This window comes from Pipistrellus hanaki (assembly GCF_964339955.1).
Source record: "Pipistrellus hanaki genome assembly, chromosome: 6".
In the NCBI taxonomy this organism is placed as follows: domain Eukaryota; kingdom Metazoa; phylum Chordata; class Mammalia; order Chiroptera; family Vespertilionidae; genus Pipistrellus; species Pipistrellus hanaki.
In genome coordinates, this window is record NC_140508.1 from 62,928,246 (window position 1) to 62,954,443 (window position 26,198).

The following is a 26,198-nucleotide window of genomic DNA, read 5'->3' on the forward strand; positions in this document are numbered from 1 at the left end:
TCTAGGGTTCCTTTTTCAATTTCCTGTTCCTGAGAGTGCTGTGATTTCTCTACCCTCTGTTGACAGTGAAGTCAGTCACTTTGGGAAGAGATAAAGAGCTATTTATTTTATGGCCTGCTTTCCCTTTCAGAAAAAAATCTCTGAGCCAGGGCTCTGGGTGTAGGGTGGGGATAATGATGCCCTCCTCTCTGTGACACCCTACATTAGGAGATAAGTGCTCAGCTGGAAAAGGAAGGCCCAAGGTATTCTTGACTTGCCTGCCCTGGCATGGGATGAGAGAAAGTCATTCTGTCATGATATGACCTTGTTGTTGTTTCTTTTGCATGTGGAGCAGCATAGCATCAGAGAGAGTGGACTTTGGGGCCATACTGCAGCCTAGAATTGACTCCTAACTCTGGAACTCACTAACTTGAGTTGGGTAAATGTGTCAGTTTTCCATGGTTGCACAACTAATTTCCACAAACTTATATGCTTAAAATAGCACACATGTGCTATCTCACAGTTTCCATGGCTTGGGATCTAGGCTTAGCTCACAAGGCTGCAATCAAGGTGCGGGCTGGGTTGCACTTTTATCTGATGCTCAGGGTCTGCCTCCAGACTCACTTGGCTGTTAGCAGCATTCAGGGCTGAGAGCCTCCATTGTTTGCACAGCAATTAGAGGCTGCCTATTGTTCTTTGCCAATGGGTGTCACTCTTTTATATAATGTAATATATCATGAGAGTGATATTCCATCACACTTGCCATTTTCTATGCGTTAGAAATAAGTCACAGTTGGCCCACACTCAAGGGGCAGAGGTTGTACAAAAATGTGAGACTCCAGGGGGCAGGGATCACAAGGACTACCTTAGAGTTTGGTGCCACAGAAGTTACTGAATATCTCTGAACCTCAGCTTATTCACCTAAAAAAAATGGGGATAGTAATAGTATGTAGTCTTAAGATTGTGGTGAGAATTAATGTATGTAAAGCTCAGAATATACCTGGCCAGTAATAGGCATTATTGTTGTTACTAGATGTCCCCACAGTCCAGGAAGCATTAACTCTGGCAATTTTTCAGGATTCATTATTGACATGCTTATGCTTCTCAGTTGGTTTTAACCAACTGGTCTGGGGGTGCTCCTTGACTGTTCTCTCAGGCCAGTGAATATGTGGTTGAAGGAGTGGGGTGTTTATTGACTTACTCATGTCTGTCCATGCATATATGGGTATCTTAGTGTTTTGGGGCTGCTATAATGAAATACCACAAACCGGGTGGCTTGTGAACATCAGAAATGTGTTTAACACAGTTCTTGAGGTCAGCATGGTGGGATGAGATTCCTCCTCTGGGTTCATAGCCGGTACCCTCTCTCAGTGTGTCCTCACATGGCAGAAGGGGTAAGGGATCTCTCTGTAGCCTTTTATAAGGGCACTAATCCCATTCATGAGGACCCCACCCTCAGGATCTAAGTACTTCTCAATGGCCCCACCTCCTAATACCACCACCTTTCAGGAGTAAGATTTCAATCTGTGTGAATTTTTTGGGGAAAACAAACATTCAGAGCATAGCAATGGGGAAATGAGAGAGAGGAAGCTTCCCTCCGTTTTATTAGAGAGGGCACAAAAGTAGTATACCCCTGCCTTAAAGAGGACATCAGACCAGCTATAATATTTCATATTTTTACTAACATTCTCAGCTGAATGATCGAAAGCTAGATCATCAACAAAACTGAAAATATGCCCATGGCATTAACAAAGCAATTTAAAAAAATGATATTTTGACAAAAGAGTTAAAGTAATAATCGTGAGAAAAATCTGAGCCTTGATGGTCTTCCTTACTCAAATGAATGCACTTCCACACTATTTTTGTTTGAATTACATAGGAAGGTAGAGGTAGAAACCATTTTTTTTTCCCAGTAATTCTGAGTTCTGATGACCCTGATCTGAATTGAATCTAGCCTAGAGTTGGAAATGTCTCCGAGTAAGCACTCAGCCTGTTTTTCCTTTATGCACTGTTAGGGTAGCCTCCTTGATTTGTATCTTAGATTAAACACAACAAATCGAAGGCAGTGAGAAGCAGAAGTACATCTAGGCGATTTCCTATGACCACAGCCAGATGTGACAGCTGAGAGCTTGAGAGCCGTAGCAAAGCTGGCAACAATGGCAGAACAGCCGCTTGGGACCGTTTATGACAGGGCTGACATTGCACTACCCACCTCTATAGAACAGCACAACACCGGAGAAAGGTTACAATTTATTGAGAACACTCAGTTTAATCACAGAAAAATAATGCTCTACATTATTCTTTTAATGGTGGAAATAACATTTACAAGTCATTTATAGAGCAGTGCTTTAGGTTTTATGGAAAATAAAGTTACTTATAGTACTTTATCTATTAATAAATTTGGTTTAATATACATTAGTGTAATATATCTCATTAGTGAGGGGGAAGGACCAGAGGATTATTACAGAACAGATAACAAGGGACACTTTAAGTTTCATCTCCAAACTGTGAAGGAGTCCGTCTGGGAAAATGCCTACAACTGTCTTCCCTTAACTCCATGTTTTCTGCTCTGCTTTTTAAGATCCCATTCCTCCCCACACCTAATATCAAACTCATCAGCAGTCCTATGGCTGGCTTCTGCTCTCAGCGGCTCAGGAAAAACTCTACTGAGGTGTAGTGTTGCCCCTTCCAGAAGGTGCTGTCCCTCTCCTTGGATCCTGAAGACCCGTGAATCTGAAGATCTGGCTTCTCTCCTTTCACTCTTTCATCTCTCGCCCCTTTAAGCCACTCTCCAACTTAGCTAGGACTATGGCCAGAAGCTCCTCCTCCTCCTCCTCCTCCTCCTCCTCCTCCTCCTCCTCCTCCTCCTCCTCTTCCTCTTCCTACCCCTCCTCCTCCTCTTCTTCCTCCTCCTCCTCCTCCTCCTCCTCTTTCTCTTTCTCCTTCTTCTTGTTTAATTTTTAAATCCTTTTTGTTGAAAGTATTACATATGTCTACTATTCCTCACTATTGACCTCTTGTAGCAGGGCCCCCTGCCATGCCATCCCCTCCCCAGGCCTTCACCACCCTATTGTCTGTGCCCATGGGTTATGCAAATATACATTCAAGTTCATTGGCTGATCTCTTCCCACCCACCTTCTGCTTCTTCTTTAAGCTTTATTTATTTATTTATTTATTTATTTAGCTATTAACAACAGATGAGTTTACAAACTGTTTCTTTTATTCCCATGGGCAATGCCTCTTTTTAATATCTGGCATCTGTCCTGTAGCTGATGGTATGATGAAATTTTGTAGTGACTGAGTCTCTACATCTGTGAAGAAAATAAAATGTCTTACCATCAGTGTCTGCCTTGGGTCTCAACAATAGCACTGTTCTTCAAATTCTTGAAGTAATATTTTGGTATTGGTTTTTCCCATAGTATCAAAGCATGATGATCTCTCTCTCTCTCTCTCTCTCTCTCTCTCTCTCTCTCTCTCTTCACTTAAAAAAATACATATTGGGACTTGTGGCCTCTTTTCTTTTACTTCTACATTTGGACAAACTCACAAAGATTGGGTATACCTTCTTCAGATGTTCACAACTTTCCTCTGGTCTTTATTTACACACAGGAACCAAGTTGATTAAAATTTTATTTCCTCCTTTGAAATGTATGCTTCTAAGGTACGAGGAGTTTTAACCAAGAAAGGATTTTAAAGGCAGTGGGGTGCTGAGTGTGCAAAGAAGTCTGACTGAGACGGTTCCTTTATTCTTGAAAACTCAAAGCTGGTTGTTTGGCATTTATAATTTATATCCTGCTTGCTTCCAAAAAGATTTGGAATGGCATCCAAAAAAGCAGACAGGTGGGAGGGAGGGCAGGCAGGCATTCTGCAATGCAGTGTGGAACAGGCAAACTCAGCTGCAGCAATTTATTGGCACCTTTGGCTTCCAAAGGCCCATGTATTGTTTCTGGCCTGAATACTTGTCCTGGTACTCTAACTTCTAGAAATCCGTTACAGTGACCTCCAGCCTGGAAAGGCCACTCGGTCATAGGCTTGCAGGATATTGATCAAAGAGCAAGTTCTCCTCTTCGCCCAAAGTTCTCACACATGTATCGCTGTATATGCTCTGTATTCTGTCCCTTTTAGTACATTATTTATCTCTCTATGCATAAAAGTTGTACTCCAGCAAGCCTGTTTACATAGAACCAAACTATTACCAACACTAGTAAGTGGAATAATCCTCATGCACACTAGGGAATGAGAGGGCAGTATTGGTATTTGTTGTTATTGGTATTGGCATGTTATTGGTATTGGCGTGTTATTCTATCACGTGGCAATATCACCACGACGATCATGAATCCCCCTGGTGAGAATCAGTAATGCTACGGGTACCTGCTGCAGAAGATCATCTTTTTGAATGCCTCCCTGAGCTCGGGGCTGCGGAAGGCATAGATAAAGGGGTCAATGACTGCGTTGCACATGATCAGCATGCCATTCACCTGGAAGAGGGACATGTAGCAGGCGCAGTAAGGGTTGTTTGGGCAGAACGTCATTAAGAGGATGTGAAGAACAAAGGGGGCCCAACAGAAGATGAAGACGCCAAGCAGGATGGTCAGGGTGATGGCCCCTCTCATGTTGGCTCTGGACAGGGTTGAGATCTTCCTGGCGTGGGCACGGGCCAGCAGGAACATGTGCACGTAGAGGCAGAGGATGAAGACCAGCATCAGCGGGAACAGTGACGTGAAGGTGATCACCGTGGGGATGCTGTGGGAGAAGATCACCATGGTGATGCCGCTGCAGGTGCAGCAGGTCCAGACGACCACCAGGACAGCCGCGGCGCGGCGCGCGGTCACGATGCTGTGGTACTGCAGCGCGTGGAAGATGGTGATGTAGCGGTCCGCGGCGATCACAGACAGGCTGAAGATGGAGCCCAGGAGGGAGAGGATGAACAGGGAGTCGATGATGTCGTCGGCCGTGGTTTCGAAACTGCCACGAGGCTTGAGATAACCCATGTTTCGGAGCATGATCAGGATGTTTTCCAAGATCTTGTACAAGCTGCCCAGCATATCGGAAATGGCCAGGCTGCAGATGAAAAAGTACATGGGTGCCTGGAGCGTCTTGTTCTTGATCACGGCCAGAAGGACGACCAGATTCTCCAGCACCCCGGCGATAGATATGGTAAAAAATATCTCTTCTGGCAAAACCACGTGAGGACAGTCTGAGTTGTTTCTCGCTGTATCATTGATGTTTTCATAGAGGTTGATTATGTGCTTCATTTCTCCTGCTTGTGGTTAGGACAGTGATGTTGCTTGGACTTGATAGAAAACTGGACTGATTTTTCAGAACCTTTTTTTGGGGGGAGTGGGTGTACTCTTGTGAGAGATCCGAGGGAAAAACCACACGGTCACCTAGGAAAGAATATATAACAATATCAGTTGGGAAATAAACTGCAAAATAAAAACAAGCCACGTTAACTTTAAGAAAGCTCTATTGCCCCAGTGAAATAGAATGGTGTAATATTTTAAATAACACAGTTTACTGGGCCTTCATCTTCAGCACTCAGTGACAAATCTTTACTGGGATTTTGAGCCCAGAAATAAAAATAAAGATTGGTCTTTGTCCTCTCCTCTTTCCCTCCCTGCATCTTCTCATGAATCCAATTTTATGTGAGCCAAATTAGAATGAGGAAAGAAGTAAGGAAATGAAAGAAGTAAGGAAATGTGTAGACACAGGAAAGCACACAGCTACCTTCTCTGACTGGGAGGAGTGGCTGGATTCAGGGGACTGATGAGGTGTTTGGGTCCTTTCTTTTTCACTGTCTGACCTTACAGCATACAGAATAATGGCAAACGTATTGATGGACATGTCCAGAGTTGACTATGCAATGCAATACTCATTATTTTTGTTTCAAAGACTGAACTCGCGGAAATGTATTTCTGGAGATTTCCAACGTTTTCAAGTTTTTTCTAGGTTGAAGTTGAATTATGGCAGTCAAAGGATCCAGTTTTCCTCAAGCAGAAAAGGCCGACTAGATCATAGTTGAGTGACTTTGTGAGAAGTTTGCTTCAGGTGAAAGCATGTAAATTTTTTACTGATTCAGTTTCCAGGTGGCTATACACACACAAACACACACACACACACACACACACACACACACACACACACACACACACATTTTAATTTCAGAGAGGAAAGGAGAGGGAAAGAGAGAGATAGAAACATTAATAATGAGAGAAAATCATTGATTGGCTACCTCCTGCACACGCCCTGGGCATGTGACCTTGACCAGAATCGAACCCAGGACCCTTCAGTCCCTAAGCCGACACTCTATTCACTGAGCCAAACCAGCTAGGACATCACAGATGGTTTTATGAAATGTTTCAAATTTGCCTTTGCCATTGTGGTGGTATTAAGGATATGACCACAAGTTCTTTATACTCCTCCCCACAAGAAATGGAGCTTCATCCCCTCCATTCAGGCTTGCTAGAAGCCGGTGCCATGTTGTAAAGCAGCTCTTGGGAGAGCCAATCAAGTGTAGCTTTTGACCCAAAGTCCACAGGGCATGCATCACTGTCTTACACTAAAGTTTTTCTGAAAAGGAACTGGTTTTCTTACAAAGGACTGGCGTCAGGTATTAAGGTAGAAATGTTAGAGTTAGGTAGGAAGATGAATAGGAAAGGGGTGGAGTGGCAGGTGGTAGCTGCTGGTAGGGTTCAATCCGGGTTAACCACTTGGTCCTGTGTTCCCAGGACTAGGAGTCCTGCAACCTGGGCACTCTCTCAGTGCCAGGCCACCTGCCATGGTTAGTTACTCTAGTTCTACCTACTTGGGCCCTGGGAAGTCTGTATGCTAAAGAGCCCACTCATGTCCAACACGCTGAAGAGAATGAGGCCTTTGATGGTTAACTTTATGTGTCAATTTGGGCCTCCCAGTGCCTGGTATTTGGTCAAACATTATTCTGGGTGTTAATGGATGAGATTAACATTTGAATCAGTAGTCTGAGTAAAAGCAGATTGCTCTCCCCAGTGTGGGCAGGCCTCATCCAATCTGTTGAACAAGAAGGTTCCATGAAAAAGGAGACATATGCAAAATTATATGTAATACTTTAAACAATAAAAAAAGAAGTCTCTCTCTCTCTCTCTCTCTCTCTCTCTCTCTCTCTTTCTCTCCCTCTCTTTCATATATATATATATATATATATATATATATATATATATATATATATATATATATATGCCAAGCGTGAACCACCTATCCAGACTGTCTGGACAGAGTCTCTTGTCTTATAGTTGAGTCCATTAAATATGGTCAGATTTGGTGTATATTTTCAATCTTGAGTGCATTTGATGGTAGAATTAATAAAGAAAAAAAGAAATGCTGGCAAGTTCCTGGCACTTCTTAGGAAGAAATGGTTCTAAAACCCAGCTCTGCTGATGTGCATTCGTGAGCTGCTGCTGCCAATCCTGTAAATCTATGGGAATGCCCTAAAATTGACTAGAAAATGATTACGTGTGTTGGAAATGAAAAAGATAGGAAATACCGTACTGCCCACAAAAATCTAGCTGAGGAGCCCTGGCCAAATGGCTCAGTTGGTTGGAGCATTGTTCTGTGCACCAAAAGGTTGTGGGTTCGATTTCTTATGAGGGTACATATCTAGGTTTTGGGATCAATTATCCAGTTGAGGGCATGTACAGGAGCAGCTGATCTCTCTCTCTCTCTCTCTCTCTCTCTCTCTCTCTCTCTCTCTCTCTCTCTCTCTCTCTCTTCCCTTTTATCTTTCTCTTCCTCTCTCTCAAAAATAAATAAAACATATCCTCAGATGAAGATAAAAAAAATTTAGCTGTGGAGATAAACATGCACATCTGAGAAAGAGAACAGATAAGGTATGGTGACTTGTTAATGAATGAGTCATGGCTGCACGTGTTGTACATGATGTGGAAGAGGACTGGCTTGCCTACAAGCACTGTAGGTAATTCACTGTCCACTGTGCAGGGCCCCACACGTATGCTTAGCAATTTTAATTAATACTCTCACAGATAAAAAAAACCCCAAACTCCCCAAATACATCATTACCTTCTTAAAACTCTTCATTTTAAAGGCAATTTGGTATCACTGTGGCTCCTCTCATAGTGCTCTCTATGTCAAAGGTCAGAGAAGGGGCACAGTAAAAGGTATTTTCTTTTAATGCTCCAATTAAATGTTCCTCGCTACCCCACTAATTTCCTAGATAAGGAAACTGAGGCTCAGAGAGATTAAGTAACAAGGTTCTCCAGCTGCTAAGTCTGCCTTGCTCCAAGGCCCATGTTCTCTCCTGGGTTCCCTGTTAGATAGAGTTCCTTCAAATTCTGTCTAGCACCAGTTACAAGAGGCCTTGAAGTGACCCCGAATTTCAGGGTTGAGGCAGCCCCATTCTTTTCCTTCTTGTCAGGGTGGTATGATTGACAACTACTGTCCCTTCCCCACTTCCTTCATCACCTTTTCATGCCCAGCACACACATGCCTCTCTCTGTGCAGATGTTCCTCAGCGGCCTCCCTCGCCCAAAGGAGCACGAGGGAGCTTCCCCCCCGTGTTCCGCCGCACTGTGTGTCTTTATTTCTCTGGTGGCATTGCTCACATTACACACATGCTCTTCCTTCGTAAGTGGATTCTGAGTTTTAGGATGAGCACTGTCCTTGCCATCTGGGTATGCTCAGCGCCTCACAGAGAAGCCGCCGGGCAGGGCAATATGTGTACAGTGAACGGCAGACGAATGCTGCTTACACCAGACCAAAGGGTCTTAGTAAAAGTTAGTTAGCTATTGAGTTTTTAGATGAGACGCGTACCTAGAAAAATTAACAAGGTTAATAATAAAATGGCTTAGACATTTCTCATGCTGAACTGCTTTAAATTGCCCTGAAGCAGGGAGAGCTCAGTTGCTGTGGGAGCAGAACTCTTCCTCTGCGGTGAGAGATGCAGGAAGCAGGGAAAGTGAAGACTGCTCCGCAGCTGTCTGCTCCACCCCCTGGTACTTGTAGAGGCTCAAGGCAGGCAGGCAGTCTGGCCAGGCTTGTAGCAAGGCCTGGCACCAAGGCCCAGTGGATATTTTTTATAAATACACTAGAGGCCCAGTGCACTGGGGGAAGGAGAGGGTTGTCCCTCAGCCTGACCTGCTCCCTCTCGAGGGACCGCTCAGGGGATGTCTACCTGCTGGCTCAGCAGTCAGACATCCCTCTCGCAGTCTGGGGCTCTCACAGTCCAGTACGCCTTGCTCCTTAGTGCCCACCTGCAGCGGAGGTGAGAGAGACTCTTGCCACTGCCGCTGCACTCACCAGCTGTCAGAACAGCTTCCCGCTGAGTGGCACTCTCCCCGAGGGAGCACATTGACCACCAGGGGGCAGCTCCTGCATTGAGCATCTGGCCCCTAGTGGTCAGTGCACATCATAGCAACTGGTCATTCTGCTGTTGGGTCAATTTGCATAGTAGGCTTTTATTCTATAGGATGAATGAGGGAGCACAGCTTGTCAGCATCCCTCCTGCTCTTCTGTATAGTGTGCACTAAAGGGAGTTCTCCTCTTCCCAGTCTTCTCAGCATCCTCCTCTATCCCTTGCCTATTTCTATCCATGTAGGGTTTTGCATGTGTAGAGATAGGTGTGTACATGTATACACATGTATACAATGTGTATGTGTGTACATGTGTGAGTTTGGGAAGAATTATCTCAAGGCAGCCTAGGGAAATACAAATATAGCAAATAGCTGTTTTCATAGAAAGAAATGGGCTTCTGTTCAATAGAGTGCATGCCCCCATGACAGAGCCAACCACGCAGAGTCAGTGTCTCAAGTCCGCAGTGGCTGCGTGGCTTTCTAAGTGATGACCGCTTTGGAGGAGTTTGTGGTAAGGAATGTTTTTTATGCTTATTTATTTCATACCCTGAGTTGCTTCCAAGGAAGTCAGAGGACTACAGAGTTAATGGATGAGAAAGGCAGAGAGAGAGAGAGAGAGAGAGAGAGAGAGAGAGAGAGAGAGAGAGTGTTGTCCCAGAACCACAAATAATCCATGTGTGTATGTTAATGGCAGAGTTGTAGGAAGCCAATTGCATACCAGGTTTCCTAATTGCCAGGGCAGCAAAACTATGGTGCTTATAAAAACAAAAGGTATTCAGGTAAAAAGGTGACTCTCATGAAAGGGTAAAAGAATCATGATTTTTTTTCACCCTCATTTCCATTAAGAAAAGCCTGGCCATCACCCTTGTACAGAGCCTGATGATCATTTTGAGACTAAGAATATAAAGAAGTTAACAAGTTCATCAACATGCAAGGCTGCTTTAGTTAGACAAACAAGTAATTGATTTTATTGTTATAGTTCAATTAGAAAAATGATATCTTCCCTCTGGAGGGATAAAAAAGGATAAGCTTTTAGGTGGAATTCTGAATACAACCTATTTAGGACTGTCCTACTTAGCATCCCAACACGTAAGAACCTGAGAAATGAGTAGAAAATGTACTTACCTTCCGCTCTGCGGTGGGAACGTTCTGGCCTGGCTCACTGAGAACGAACGAGGTCTGAAAGAAGAGCCAGGGGATGAATGGACCTTGGCCCGGGAAGCCGGAACACATGCATCACCGGGAGTGGCGTTAGTTTGTTGCCATAACCTTGGGAGATGTCATGTGGAAGGGACTGCATGTTTCTGCTGATGTGAAGTCGAAGACACAGATTAGGACACAATTTCCCTGGGTCAGCGACACAGAGCTGCTTCCAAAGTTTATGACAAGGTTCATGGCAGACTGCAGACGATGGCCTTGCTCCTTTTTTAACATCGTTGTAGAGCTGCATTTAATTTCAAACTAAGAAATTCAGTCAACGGGTTTTGAGGAAATGGTTTAGGAAGAATTGCTTTGTACATTTCCAGCAAACTTTTAGAGACATTTCACAAACATTTGATGCATCCATCTCCGTCAGAAGAAGGGAATAACCCTATTGTCCATATTTCACAAGACTGGGCAGTGAGGCAGGGAGCTGTGGGCTCGAGGGCAGCTAAGAGAGCATGGGCCAAGGCAAGAAGAAATTACAATTCTTCAGCAGAATTGGCAGGACTCTCACATCCTGCCAATTCTTCTGTCATAACACTTCACAGGAACCACCACCGATACCTCTATCACTCACAGCAAAATGGTTAGTTGTAGGGTATGTTATTGCTGGTTTTCTGTTTGCCAGGCCGGCAAGAGAGGGGGCGGGGCTGATGTGTATGTGTGTACATGTAAATGCATGTATTTGTATGTAGGCACGTGTGTACATGCATGTGTTGGTGAGGAGAATGGCTAGTAGAGTTCTCTCAAGGCAGCCTAGGGAAACAAAAGTATGAGGAACAGCCATTGGTATCCAAGCACATAAACCTGAATGTGTACACAGGGCATGGGGCCAAGTTTGGGAAAGAACTGGAGCTTTGGGGCGGATGCCAAACCGTCACCATTTCTGAAAATACCAGCTCCAGCCCCGAGCTGAAAGATGTTCCCATGTGGGTGGTCTGGAAGGACTGGGAGCAGAGGTCTGAGCGTGATTTCCCAGGCGGGGAAACACATTCTTACCGATGCCCTTCCTCAGGCCTGTCCCTGAGGCAGAGCATGTTCTCCTGGGCGCTGCTCGACTCAGGGTCATTCCAGGCTTGGCACTGCTGGGGAGGAGCTGTGTGCCTGGCAACACACTCTGGAGCTCAGATGAGCCACACGGTTGAGACGGTCTATATAATTGGGCAGTGCCTCCAGAAAGCCACTGTTGTGGTGTCTGGAAGAGACACCTTGTCCTCGGCCTTCGGATTTGCAGTATCACAAGACTTTGTCAAAGATTTGTGGATCTGATGAGCTGGTTGGGAAAACTGGTGGCAGGATCCAGAAGCCGGCCCCAGGCAGGCTGCCAGATGGAGGGGGTGTTGGAGCTTGGGAAGCTCTTTGGAGATGGCACGTCTCAGCAGATTCAATCTGTGTGGAGACCCAGGCAGCTGAGTCTAGGGGAGATGGAAGAGATTTTGAGGAGGGACAAGATGGCCTAAGAGGGTTTGGCTAAGCCCTAGTATAGAGTAAGTTTTGCTATTTTAGTTTATTTTTTCCTCAAGATGGAGGGTGCTCATCTTCCTCCAATTATTCAAGGAGCAGAGTGGAAAGGACATGCGACTGAAAGCCAGAAGACCTGGTAGAGCCCCAGCTCTGCCGGGTGTCTGGGTCTGTCATTTCCTCATGGAAAGTGGGTCCTTGGGAAGATCAAATGAGACCAGTTTTGTGAAAGTGCTTCGAGAATGTAAAATCATACACCAGAACCTGTGGGACTTATACTCTGGCCCAAAGTATTATTGAAGTGGTGGTCAGTGCTAAGAGAGACCTTAGTCAGAGTTACTGAGCTTGGGAACATTTAAAAGCAAACTAGTGAGCTGAGATGCTGCTAGACCTGTGGTAATAAATGCTGCAGGTGCCACTCACTCCATCCCAGCCTGTCTCACTTCCTCCCAGAGACAGGATCCTGAAAGGGGATTCTAGAGAGCATTCAAGGAGCTCCCATGAGCACCTTTATTTCTCATGCAATCCAGCAGCTCAGCGCCCTTTTTTCCTGCTGTTCACAACTCTACCATGCTACTCAGTCTTATGCTTCCAAACAGGGTGTGTGCGTGTGTGCGTGTGTGCATGTGTGTGTGTGTGTGTGTGTGCACGCACGCACACCAGAAGCCAGTTCCAGCATGTCATAAATGCAAGAGTTGCATCGAAAAGTTGATGGAACTTGGGGACTCAACAAGGGCTAGGCCACATATGTTATCACCTGTTGGGAATGGCTAAAGGCATTTCCCCAAATCTGAAAGGGATGCATTAGTTGATTGCTTACTGCCAGACAGCTCAGTGCATCTTAGTCTACAAGTTATTAACTCCTATTGGCCAAAACACCTGAACAGCTAAAGGCAATTCCCCAATCTGACAATAGATTCTGTACCAAACCCTACCCTTTGATGTGTATATCTCCACCTTGCCTTAGGATAATTTGTATTAATAAAAAGCAAGAGGTATTGAGACAAGGAGAACTTGGTTCTTTTAGCTAAGTCTTCTCTGACTCCCTATAATGCCCTCCAAAATTATGTTTCATCTCTGGACTCTTATTTAATTTAGGCACAGCCCTTTCATTAAGTTTCCTGAACCCTTCTAGATGCTGGATCAAGACCACCAGTGTTGGGGAAGGGGAGAGAGAGAGAGAGAGAGAGAGAGAGAGAGAGAGAGAGAGAGAGAGAGAGAGAGAGAGAGAGAGACATTGCACAGGGACAAGAAGAGAACAGGGTAGGGATCTGTCTTTCAGATATGCCCTTTGGACAGCACATCCAATGCTGGGGGTTGGAAAGTAATTCTGTAAAGAGAAACACGCTCCTCCTGGGTGCTGAAGGGCAGACTGTAGGAGCTAATGTCCAAAAATAACCTTAAAAAGCAGATGATGCTACCAGAAGAGTGGGTGTTTTCCACAGATGAGGCAATTACCTGACACCACTGGCATGTCCCACAATTTACTAGTAATTCAGTTCTGACACAAGCTCCCCAAGACAACAGCATCAGATCCCACAGATTAAGGGCTTAGTCCCACAAGATGGCCCCCACTTCAGATACCAATTGCAAGTCCCTGATTGCCACCCGTGCTTCTGAATAACCTGCTATAAGTCTAGGTTTCTACAACCGCCTCCTTCGGTTGCATAATTTGCTACAGCCCCTCACAGAACTCAGAGAACCACTTATGCTTACTGCTTTATTATAAAGGGTGCAGATGAACAGCCCTACTTCAACTTTGCCTGCAATTTATAGGATCTTATTCCTATAATACATTTCTTATTTCAGAATACTCATGACTTTGCATCTCTGATTGAACACTGATTAAAGAATCATTTGGTAGCTAAAAAAGGAATACTCCAGGAACAGAAACCTAGAAAATGTGACTTTGTCTGAGAGGCCTGGGCGTTTCCAAAAGATGATTAGTGACGCCTGGAAGGACATTTTTATAAGACTGGGGGTGGGGGGTGGGGGAGCCGTGTTATGTAGTGGTGGAACATCTGGTGAAATTGTGGGTTTCCACAACATGGAAGTTAGAATGGGTACCTAACAAACTCAAGGATTTGACTAAGGAGATTTCAAAGCAGAGTTTTAAAAGGGTATGGCTTATGCTGAAGGCCCAGGGCAGGGGGTGAGGGTCGGGGGGCTGGAGAGGGTTAATGAGGGAAAACAGGGGACATATGTAATACTTTCAACAATAAAGAATTATTTAAAAGAAAGAATGAAGTAAATCTTCATATACCAACTTCAAATACATATATACATACATATATACATGCATACATAACTAGAAGGGTATGGCTTATATTCTTGTGAACTAGACAACTGGGCATCTAAGAATCTCAAGGTTATTCTCCCATATCAGTCTCATGTGGAGCTCAAGGTAGCAAAACACATATCTCAGAAAAAATAAAAAAGTAGTATGGCTTTTGTCTAATGGAGTATGATTGTGACTTTCATCTAATTTTATACATAAGAAAGGTTTAAAAGGAATTAGAATGCCTTGGACTTAAAGGGACAAAGACATTTTATAATAAAAAGAGGACCCTGGGCCCTCTAGCTCTTATGGGCAGGAAGCAAGTAGAGAAATATCTCAGCTACAAATACAGGACATTTTTTATGGGAAGCAAAGGATGATTCGGAGGATGAAGCCAAGGATCACAGAGAACCATTCCCAGGCAGCAGGACTGGGCCCTAATCAAGAAACTGGTGATGTGAGTCCAGAGCAAATGAGCTCACAACGCGCCCTCCTTTTGGCGTGGGAGTAACAATAGCAGTGACGCTCTGCCTGTCCTTCATCTCAGTTCACAGGTCCTCAAAAAGTTGTACCCAAGGAACCACAATGGAGGAACCTTATCTTGTGATTTGGGTCATAGAAACTGGAGTTTGAGTTGATTCTTTCCTGAGAGCAAGACTCAGGAGGGATCTGTATATTTTTTATGTGGGAAGGACCTGGGTGGTTGTGCTGGACCCGGGGAGACCGTAGGAGATAATGCCCAAAAATGACCTTAAAAAGTCTATTTCTCCCCGTTTGCACACGATGCTCTGGCATCCGGAGCGTATGTCTCTCCCCTTGATTCTGGGAAGGGTCTATGACTGCTTTGATCAGTAAAAATGTGGAAGAAGTGAGTTTCAGAACTTTTGAATTAATATCTAAAGAGTACCTGCAGCTTCAGTTTCTTCCTTTTTGAAAAAGCCATTATGCTGGAAGGAAGCCACCATATTTGGTGTAATTAGTTATTCAGCAATAGATAATCTATGCTAGAATAACTTTCTGCTCTAAGAATTTCACTTATTGCTAGATACTTTCAAAGATGAATATGAACCCTGGTGAATTAGAGCTTTTGCCCATGTACTAAAGGGTCGTGTTTTCAATTCCTGATCAAGGCAATTCCTGGTCAAGGGCTTGTCCCTGGGTTGCAGGTTTGCTCCTCCCACCCCCTCATTGTCTCTAATAAATCAATGGAAAAAAATATCCTCAGGTGAGAATTAACAACAGCAAAAAAGAATTTGCGATGGAAAGCCCTGATGACTATGAAGGGATTGCAACAACAACTAGAGCATGAAGGCAGGTAGAGGGACATTTGATCATATTTTTGAAATGGAATAATTATATATTTTGGAGCTCTTAAATGTTGAATATAAAATCATAAATCTGCCCTAGCCAGTTTGGCTCAGTGGATAGAGCATAGGCCTGAGGACTGAAAGGTCCCAGGTTCTATTCCGGTTAAGAGTATGTATCTTGGGCACATCCCCAGTGGGAGGTGTGCAGAAGGCAGCATATCAATGTTTTTCTATCATCGATGTTTCTGGCTCTCTATCCCTCTCCCATCCTCTCTGTAAAAAAATCAATAAAATATATTTAAAAAGATAAAATCATAAATCTGACATTGGTCAATTTGAGACTAGTGGCCCATTTTAAAGGAAAAATATTGGAAAAATATTTTTAAAAATTTATCATTCAAAAGAAAAAAACATGTAAAAGTATAATGTCCTTCCTGAGAATAAATTACAAACCCAGAGCATGGAAGAGATGAATAGAGTTGGGTCCAGAACCATTAGCACTGAGAAAGGGGACTATTACTATTTCAATTGTAGATGGTCTGTACTAGTGGAAAAATTGAATCTTAGAAGCAAATTCTGTTCGTTTTTGTTCATAGCTGATAATGAAGCAAGGATGAATCAATTAAATGTTTAAACCATGGGATTTGGTTTTATACATATATCTATGGTTGAAAGTGAAAAATTAATATCCCACTGGATGTACACTGATTTGTGGGAATTCATTTGCTTCTTCTACAGTGACAGAAGAATGCAAACATTTCATCAGGAAACTAACATGCTCATGTCATTGGGGATGAGGGTGTTTTAACTTAGCCCCGAGTGCCACCCACCTCCCCTCTGTGCTCCTCCAGAACTTTGTTACAAAACATGTATTCCTGCTTTGTATGAATGAAGTTCTTCAGCTGAAACTCTTGGGGGTAACAGCAGAGTAACTCCTGGAATAACAAGTTTCCTCTTTGTCTTATTCTCCCCAAAGGCTCTGATTTGTCAGACGGTGGAAAACAATTTGACATCATAATTCTCCCAATATGGTGGAATTTAGAATCATTTAGAACCATTGTCTGGTCTGGATCTGATCTCTGTCCTGGATTTCACAAGCAGGAGTCCTGCCAAGTTGGAGAGGGGAGGCCGCAGGGACTGCCAGTCCCACAGCGTGTGGGCCGTTGTGCACTTTCAAACAGTAGCCACTCCACCCCACTCACCTGGGACAACCTGCCTTGAGTATTCGAATTACACCTTATCTTCCCTCCAAGGACATGTAGAATCTTTATGTTGGCAGAAACTATGCTTATTTACACGCTATGTACTGTAAAGTCTTACTGTTATGAAATTCTCAGTGATTATTTTTAGCAAAAGAAAAGAATGAGAAATGAATGTGGGGACTCTATAAATCTCAAACATCAGTCGCAATAATGCAGGCACCAGCAACCAAATGTTAGGCCCCAATGCTGGGCTGGTGGCAATATTGACAACGAGAACTTGATAAATTCTTTTCCTAAACGGGAAACTTCCCAGCTGAGCCCTGGAGGCCCTGGCATTGGTCAGTTTGATTTGGATCACAGGTTCTGGAGTTTGAATTGATTCTTTCCTGAGCAAGACTTTTGGGATGTCCTCTGTGCCTGTCCTAAATGTGTCCCTCCTTCCAGCCATTGCCCCACACAGGGACCCGCCTCTTCGTCACATACTTAACCTGCATTTGATAGCGCCCAATCGATTTTCCTGTGCAGTGTGAGAAATCAACCTACAAATCATAGCGGGGTGGGCATGCAATAGGCAAACTGCACCACCACAGTCTGCTTAGTGGAATTGACTACCCCAATCAGCCTGCCTTTTTTTTTTCCCTCCACTTTTCTCTTTTTCTCTGCTTTCCCTGTAGACCAGGCAAGATGAACTTTCCACAAGTAATGAATGAGTCTACTAGTAAACAGCAATTTGATTGTACCACATGGTATAAGTTCTGGCTAATATTCAGCCCTCCAAATAATTTTAAAATTCAGCCCTCCAAAATTCTCACACCTTTATTCTCGAAGTCCTTCCATTTTAAGACCAGACTCCTAATTAGTTACTGTTGTTCCAGATGCTGACTTAGGTCGGCCTGGAGGCTGTGTTCATGTCTTCTGTCCCCAGACAGTTGCCTCACTTGTGCCTCAGGTCTCAAATCCCCCAGTTTAGGGTCAAGCTAAGGTTTTACAGCAGTTGGATTCTTCCTCAGATACTTCTGCCCTCCTCTAAACTTCTATAGCCATTGTCTATAGCACCGTTCCATAAACTTATCTGGCCTGGGGTTTGAAACCACCCCAGAGGTAGCCTTAATGTGACTTGCTGCTCAATAGAAGCATGAAGCCATCTTAGCTACCTGTGTATTTCTCTTCTAGCTTTTGCTGGAGTCCATTTCAGCCTCTTTTTATTGCACTACCCTGTATCTCTTTTTAAAATTCATCTTTATTGTTGAAAGTACTACAGATGTTCCCTTCCCATCCCCTCCCCATTAATCCCCTCCGACCCACACTACCACCCCCAGGCCTTCACTGCACTATTTTCTGTGTCCATGGGCTATACGTATACATTCTTTTTTAAATCTTTTTCTGCCCTTCCTCCTCCTTTCCCTCTGAGATTTGTTAATCTGTTCCATGTTTCTCTGTCTCTGGATCTGTTTGGTTCATCCGTTTATTTTGTTCTGCTCTGTGTCTCTTGAATGATGTATTGAGGTGATGTCCCAGTGCCAGAGTTCAGTTCCCCTGTACCACTGCCTGTGAGGGTTAAATGAGATAATATGTCTAAATGAGTATCCTACATACTGTGGTCTTGGCATTGAGCTAAATGCTTTGCATATCTTTTTCAACACTCATAGCAGCCTTGCGAAATAGCTGTTGTTATCTTTATTTTAAAGATAAGAAAACAGAGGCTTTAACAGGGCAAGTAATTTCCCCAGGGTAACATAGCTGGCAATTCATAGAAATGAGATGCAAATTCAGTTCTGTCTTATTCCAGATGCCCTAATTCTTCATTTATCTCTTTACCCCACTTCTCTGCAAAGTGTGAGTATCTTGCCAAAGTTCACTAAACTCCAGAGGCAGTAGCTCTCATTTTTACCCTTAGTTACCCCCAAGTAACATAAGAAACTAGGGCTCTTAGCAAATGCTTATGACACATCTCCTGGTCCACAAACAGAGTGAGGTTTGCCAGAATAAAGCACAATAACCTCAAGTTTCTCAAATTGTTCTTTACCTTGCTGCCAGGAAAACATCCCTGCCTTCTACCTAATGGAAAACCGCTTCAATGCGCTCATCCTCTTTCTGACATTGGCCCCTCATGTCAGCTGTTGTTTCTAACAATGACAAATCAGTCCCAGTGTGTGACACTTTCCCTACCCGTTTGCCTCTAGATTTATATCCTGTTGGCCAAAACTTTCTTCATCTTGATTGCATGTGACCTAGGCAATGACTTTCTTCCTGCCAGATAGATCTTTAGGATTACACAGCCTTTTATTCTGTTTACTTATTAAGGAAGTGTTTCCCTACCCACTTCTTGACATTGGGCATTTGCCATTTTGTGTTGTTTTTACTTAGTGGCCTTTTAGGATCCAGACAGTACAGGCGCCAGCTGCCCGCTCTCCGTTCGGTGTGGGTGCCTGAGACAGCTTCACGGAGGCGTTATGGGAACTCGGGAAATCACCATGTGCCTCAGGGTCTGACTCTGGGCACAGAAAGGAAAAAATACAAGAAAAATAGGATGTTTTCCAGTTAAGGCAATGCATGACTCTATTGCCTTAAAAGAGATGTGATTCCCTACCCCGCAGTTTCCGTTTTCCTTCTGCAGGCTATTTCTGTGATATGGCCCAAGAACATTTCCCCTGGCTAATCAAAGCTTAAGGGCCATGTGAAATGTCAGTTATAATAAAGTGACTTTAGAGGAGGCAAGCTAATTTAAGAGAGTTTACAAGTTGGAAAAGGATATAAAGAGACCAAATGTCTATGAACTAACTAGGAAATGGAGCTATATCATACTGACAGATTACAAAGGTGAAAACCCATTCTGTGAAAAGTCTGTGCTCTGAAGACAATATTAACCCCCAGACAAGCAAAACAAGGAGTTCTGGGGACAGTCTTAGAGCACATACTGAAGAGGAATCCTGGTGGGACTGTTAGATATAGAAATAGGTGGCCTGGCTTAAGAATAATTTGGCAATGAAATGGGGCCACTTGCTCTGGCAAATTGTCAGCAGCTGGTTTTCAGTCAACAATTCATTTATCTTGGGAGCAGTTGTATAAACCCCTAACAATTCCTTGAGTTGATGTTGTAGGAGGATTTGGCACATGGGCAAATCCTCACATGTTCCTGAAGCTCATGCAAGAGTCTCAGAACGAGCGGTTGACCTTTCCCTTCCTACTTTTTTATTCCCATTGGCCATGGCATTACTTGAAATGCTGCCTATCACTTGGATTATTTCACCACCCTCTTACCTACCTTCCTGTCTTTAGTCTCTACTCCCTCTAACCCAGTGGTTGGCAAACTCATTAGTTGACAGAGCCAAATATCAATAGTACACCGATTGAAATTTCTTTTGAGAGCCGAAAACTGACTTCTGCGCATGGGCCACGAAGTTTCAGTCGCACTGTACATGTGCGCCCATACATGGTATTTTGTGGAAGAGCCACGCTCAAGGGGCCAAAGACTGCATGTGGCTCGCGAGCTGCAGTTTGCCGACCACTGCTCTACCCAACTCCATGCCATGTTACCTAATGAATATACCTAAAAGTTTTTGCCATGTTGCTTCTCTGTTCCAGGACTGCGTAGGTGAGATGTTGGAGTGGAGGCAGCCCACTCTACCTCTGCATGAGAATTTGGCATTTAGTTAGCTCTGGTTCCCTGTAACTTGATAAGGAGAGCATGTGAAATATGTCACTAAGAAGCATTGCTTATACCAGAATAATACCTGCTTGCATCTGGATTTGAGGAACTAGAGATGAATTGTAAATACTGGATAAGAAGCCATAGCTTTGATCTCCCCTTCAGAGGGCCACTCTTATAACTGGGGATTTTTTTTTAAAGCAATGAGAATGGATCCCAACATTAAAAGTATTGTAATTTTTGAAATTTATTGTGAAATGGGATTTTAAAAAGTTGGCTGTTTGTGACTTTTCCTAACTTTTTATATATTTGTTGTGGAAAAACAAAAACAAAAAAACCTCAAAACTGAAATAATAAGAAGTTTCCCTCAATGAAGAGTGAAGATCAATGGACAAATCTGGCTATCTGCTTTTGGAACATGAATATGAAGTCACTCGCAAGAACGCGTTTCTGAAGCCTTGTAATGCAGCTTGAATGTATTCCAGATAAGTACAATCTTGGAATAAGTTTTTGTAATTATTAACTTACTGTGATTAATGTTTAGGCCACGGATTAAAAAAGAAGAAGAAGAACAGCTATTGTAGATGAGAGGAAATAATATAATCACTGGTCAGATGGACTGCAAAAGATTATATGATTGGAATATGCAATGTGGGTGGACAAGCCTGAGAATTCCAAGTAGCTTGCACCTCCAGAAAATTGCCCTTGGCAGCTAACACCTACGGGCTTTGCTTCCTCCTTGTGGCTGGTTTTAAGGATGAAGCTTTTCTCATTCCCCACCCAGTTCATCCTAAAACAAACGGAGAAGGACTCAGCTGGATAAAATTTAGGCTACATTGTGTTAATCATCTTGAGTTCAGCCGAATGAACATTCTATAAGCAAATCATGATTCAAGTTCATACTACTTAGAAAACACTCTATTTTTAAGTCAGATAGCCAGTTGGTAAGGACGTTGCCAGGGAGACAGAAGTATTGGATGGTGTTTGGAGGAGATTATTTTTTCATTTCTCAGAGGAAGGATAGTTAAAGCAAAGCAGACTATCAAGTGTAGATTCAAGGGGCTCTGCAACAACACAGTATCTGCAAGGCATGAGTTGGGAACAAAGGATCTAAGTAAAAGAGGAAATAAAGAGGTGTGGAGACTGGGATGCCAGGATACAGGCTTTTTGGAGAGAAGGATACCCACGCCGGCTGCTTCCAGAGAGAAAGAGGCCAGAAGAAACCCGGGGGTCTACTTTTAAGGGGAGGATAGAGGACAGGGCTTAGGGCACTCAGCGCATGCTGATTGGTGATTAGGGACCTAGGGAGTTAGGATTGGGGGGTAAGGGGCTTAGGTATTTGGCAGGTGCCGATTGGTGGTTCAGAGTTCAGGTATGTCTGGCTGCAGGTGGGGTTTACATCTGTCCATCAACTGGAGGAAGGGAGGATCTATCACTAAGCACTAAGATAATATTTTATTACAAATAAAACTTTTGATAGAAATTTATTTTTCTTTTGCTATTAATATATTTTTTAAAAAACCATTTAACTTCGGAGAAAAAATGGAAATTGAAATATTAACATGAAACTACTAATACCATGTTTCCCTGAAAATAAGACCTAGCGCAACTTTGGGAGAAAAAAAATTAATATAAGACACTGTCTAATTTTCGGGGAAACAGGGTAGTTATCATTAGTTTGTGGTGTCATAAAAATTCTGGTTTCTGTGGTTGGCCTGAATTCTCAAAAAATTAGCATGTAAATTCTAAGTTAGGGATGTTATGTTAACATAAAAAAACAACAACATTCAAACCTATAAAGAATTTTTGTGAGTTTATTTGAGCCAAACTTTTGACAGTTGCCGGGAAGCAGAACCTCAACGTATTGGGATAATGCTCCGGAGAATGGCAGTTTTGTACTTTGTTTTATAGATTATAATCAAAGGAGGAGAAGTAAGTGGGTTTCATGAACTCCATTGGTGATAGATTAGGTAGGTGGGAGAGAGCAAAGCGGATTGGGGGTGGGGGGAAGTTCTGGGCTTGATAAAAAGTAAAATGATAGACACATACTTCCTTTATGTGGGTGCGGGATAGTTGACAGCCCACAGTTAATAACGATGTGGTCTCTGGAGAGCGGTGCCTGTGCTTCAAGGGGCCCTGGAGAAGGAACTTACTCCAGAATTGCATGAGAGCTGTCACCATGAAGGGAAACATCTACAATGGATGGAAAAGCGGTGGTTTCGTGGAAAATAATGTGTGGGCAGTAACTGTTGGAATAAACCAAAAAGAAAGAGTGAAAAATGGGGGCAGTAAGCAAAGTCCTAGTTCAAAAATAATGTTACAAAACATGTAAGTAACATTATTGTTTGAAATACAGATTACTAGGAAACATGGGAAGTGTGTTATTTAATAAATACAGGTGGTTTGAAGGTTGTGATTTTAGAGTCATGATCCACAAGTCATTCATCAAGGCAAATGTTCCTGTGGCCCTTCAGTATCTCTTATTCGGTTTTTAGGGAAACTTGGTCAAGACCTTGAGTGGAACACACCTTTAATAAATAGGCTAATTATTGGTGTAATCAATAGACTTAGTGTACAAATCATCAAAAGAAAACAAATCCTGTCTCAGAGAACTAAAAAGTAAATCTCTTGAAAACAGTATTGCAGCAAGGTACATACTTGTAAGCCACACCTAAAAACAGAAGGGGTATAGAAAGTCTGGTCACTGGTTTTTGTCGCATTGGATGCCATCAGAACTGCCTTGGGAAACACAGTGCCAAGGAACTCAGATGTGTTGGAAGCTGCCCATTGCCTTCACTAGCAGAAAGGGGTGGACAAGGAGTCCGGAAGGCTGTCAAGCCATACGTCCACTGTCTAGTTGAGACAAAGGGAGCTGAAGCAACTTCCACCTTTTAGTCTTATATAAATCTTTGCTGATGGGCTATCGCCGAGCTATCACTGGAATTGCCTGCCTAAGGGCTATGGGTGTATCCCAAACCTGAATAAAAGGGATGGCAAGCAAGAGCGAAGCAGAATCTTTCCTTGGGCTTCCACCTGGCCCCCAATTTCCAAACTATTATTTCTTGTCTTGTCTCTTTCATGTGCCTCTAGGAGGAGGCCACACCCGAACCCTGAACCCGAACCCTGAACCTAAACCCTGAACCTGAACCCTGAACCACGCGGGGCATGGGGCATTCGGACAGATGGGTAGAGCACAGAGCCAAAAAGTGTGTGCTTGCTATACCTGGGCATCATCGCGGTTACTAACCTCTTTCACTGCTGTCTCAGGAGGCACAGCGTTTTGTCAGGAATCAGGGCTGTCAGCCACTGTGAGAACACCTCAAGGGTTGGTAGCTCAAAATTGGGCAATGTTTTTTGAGACCCAAAAATACTTTCTTAATGATAAGAAAACTTCATCAAGGATTTTAACAAGAATGTTTCATATGAAGACTAGCCATGAATTTTCACTTTCTCTAATTCAAGTTCAGTTCAATATTTAACCATGCCAGAGGGTATGAAGAGGGGAGCTGGAGAATCAAACACTGGGAAGTCTTATGAGAAAAAGTGAGCATCTCAGCAACGCTGCTAAATAATAGATTTAACAGAATTTCAAATAAGTATCGGCCAGGATGGAAAACCCTCATTAACACCTCAGAGAAGTCATCAAAATCCCGACATATGCTCCTTGTTCCTAAACCTCTTCAGAAGGCGTTAAAAAAAATGTTTAATTTATCTACAAATATTTATGCCACACATTAAACTTATATTTTTTTCCCTTTTTTTCAAGGACTGTTTGTAGTGGGAAAATATTTTAACTGAGAAGGAATAAATGAAGAAGCACCATGTTATGTATGGACATTGCATAAAGTGTTTTCGCCCACAAAATACAAATGAAGCTTAGACTATGTTAGTTATCTCTTGCTGCACAACTTATTCCAAAACTTGGCCACTTAACACGACAGCTCTTTTGAGGTTTCAGGAATGCAGGAGCAGCGTGGCTGGGGAGCTCTGGCGCAGGACGCTCACCAGGTCACGGCCCAGTTCTCGCCTGGGATCGCAGTCATGGCCAGGTCTGTGCGGGCGAAGCCTCTGCCCCAAGCTCACTCACAGGGCTGTTTGCAGGCTCCATCGTCCTCATACATGGACCTCTCCACGGGGATGTGCACGGTGTGGCAGCTTGTGACTCCAGAGGGAGAGGACAGCAATGAGAGAACAGGAAAGGCGGAGTGTATTATTTTACAATGTATTCGCCAAAGTGGCATGCTCTCGGCTCTGCCTCATCGACTGGCCATGCTTACTTTTAAAATGTTGGTTCTTTTCCAACAAAACCACTTCTGACTTTGTCAAGCACTCAAGACCCCAAGTGCAAGAGCCCATTGGTGAGGTGGTAGGACCCTAGCAGAGCGTTTCAGAGGAAGCATCAGGTGGTAGTGCTGGAACACTGTGGAAGGAGACTACACAGGGGTAGGGATGCTGGGAGGAGGGGACCTAGGGACTAGCTACCACAGTTGTTAAATATTTTCCAACTTAAAATAATCTTCCATTTGTAGGTGATACACCATTCCTGAATAAACATTTCCTCTACTTCTGATAGCCGTATTCATCCTGTAGATTTTAAAATTGCCCAGGTTATTGTTTTCTTTGAGTCTTGCATGTTGCCCCTTCTCCTCTTCTTCCCCATTCCCCTTATTTCTTATAAAAACATGGTGGAGGAAACCAGTTATGGGTTGAATTGTGTTTCCCCAAATTCATATGTTGAAAGCTTAACCCTAATACCTCAAAATGGGACTGTATTTGGAGGTAAAATCTTAAAAAAGAGGTAATTAACGAGAAAAGGTTATATAGGTGCGTCTTAACCCAATATGACCGGCGTCTGTTAAAAACAGAGATTAGGATACAGACCATACAGACTGAGGGATGGCCACGTGAAGATGCAATGAGAAGATAGCCATTTGTAAGCCAAGGAGAGAGGCCTCAGGGAAATAAAGATGCCAACATCTTTTTTTTTTTTAATTTTATTTATTTATTTATTTATCTTTTACATTTTTTAATTAAATTATTATCTGTGTACATATTTTAACATTGCGATGCCAACATCTTGATTTTGGGCTTTTAGCCACCAGTGCTGTGAAGTAATTTATTTCTGTTGTTCAACCCATCCAGTATATAGTATTTTATTATGACAGGCTTAGCAAACTAAGACAAAACATTATCATCCTATATAATAAAAGCCTAATTTGTAAATCCCTCCCCCCACCTCGCGGTCAAGCCTAATATGTAAATTGCAACCCCCCCCCCCCCCCCCCCCCCCCCCCCGCGGTCATTCCAGTTTGGGAGACCAGGAGTTCCACAGCTCGCTATGATGTGTGCTGACCACCAGAGGGCAGTGTGGAACATGCAGATGGCTGCAGGCAGCAGTGGAGGCCCTGCCAGCCCCAGGGGGCTCCAATAAGAGTGGGACCACGGTGGGATGGTGGAGCAGTTGAGTAGGTTGTGCCAGGCCAAGGTGGTGCGATCAGTGGCCAGCAGGCCCTAATTGCCCAATTGGGGCCAGGACCTGGGATGGAACCCCTAACTGGGGGGGGGGGGTAAGTGGCGGCAACCAACTTCCCATGACACCTGGGTTGGGAGCTGCGACCTCTCGCCAGCTATCTGGGGGTGGGGGGTGATGGGGACGGAGATGCGGTGAAAATGCCGGTGTCCACAGAGCTAGCTCTCACTCCACCTGCCACCCTCCCCCAGGACGCCAGGGCTCACACACCAGGAAGCCCCCACTCTCAAGTAGTGGGCAACCGTGCT

At 43.7% G+C, this 26,198-nt stretch overlaps 1 protein-coding gene across 1 annotated transcript; it reads right to left on the reverse strand.

The window, feature by feature from the left end:
- Positions 1-2,947: 2,947 nt before the first annotated feature.
- MC2R (melanocortin 2 receptor) lies at positions 2,948-10,550 on the reverse strand. Its single transcript, XM_084888534.1, has 2 exons — positions 10,446-10,550; positions 2,948-5,366 (listed from the first exon to the last, which is right to left on the reverse strand). The coding sequence occupies exon 2, from the start codon at positions 5,232-5,234 to the stop codon at positions 4,341-4,343; it is 894 nt and encodes a 297-aa protein (XP_084744660.1). The 5' UTR covers positions 5,235-5,366; positions 10,446-10,550; the 3' UTR covers positions 2,948-4,340.
- Positions 10,551-26,198: the final 15,648 nt, after the last annotated feature.

Coding starts and splice junctions, on each gene's coding strand:
- MC2R (XM_084888534.1), bottom strand. CDS start 5,234: ATGAAGCACATAATCAACCTCTATGAAAACATCAATGATACAGCGAGA.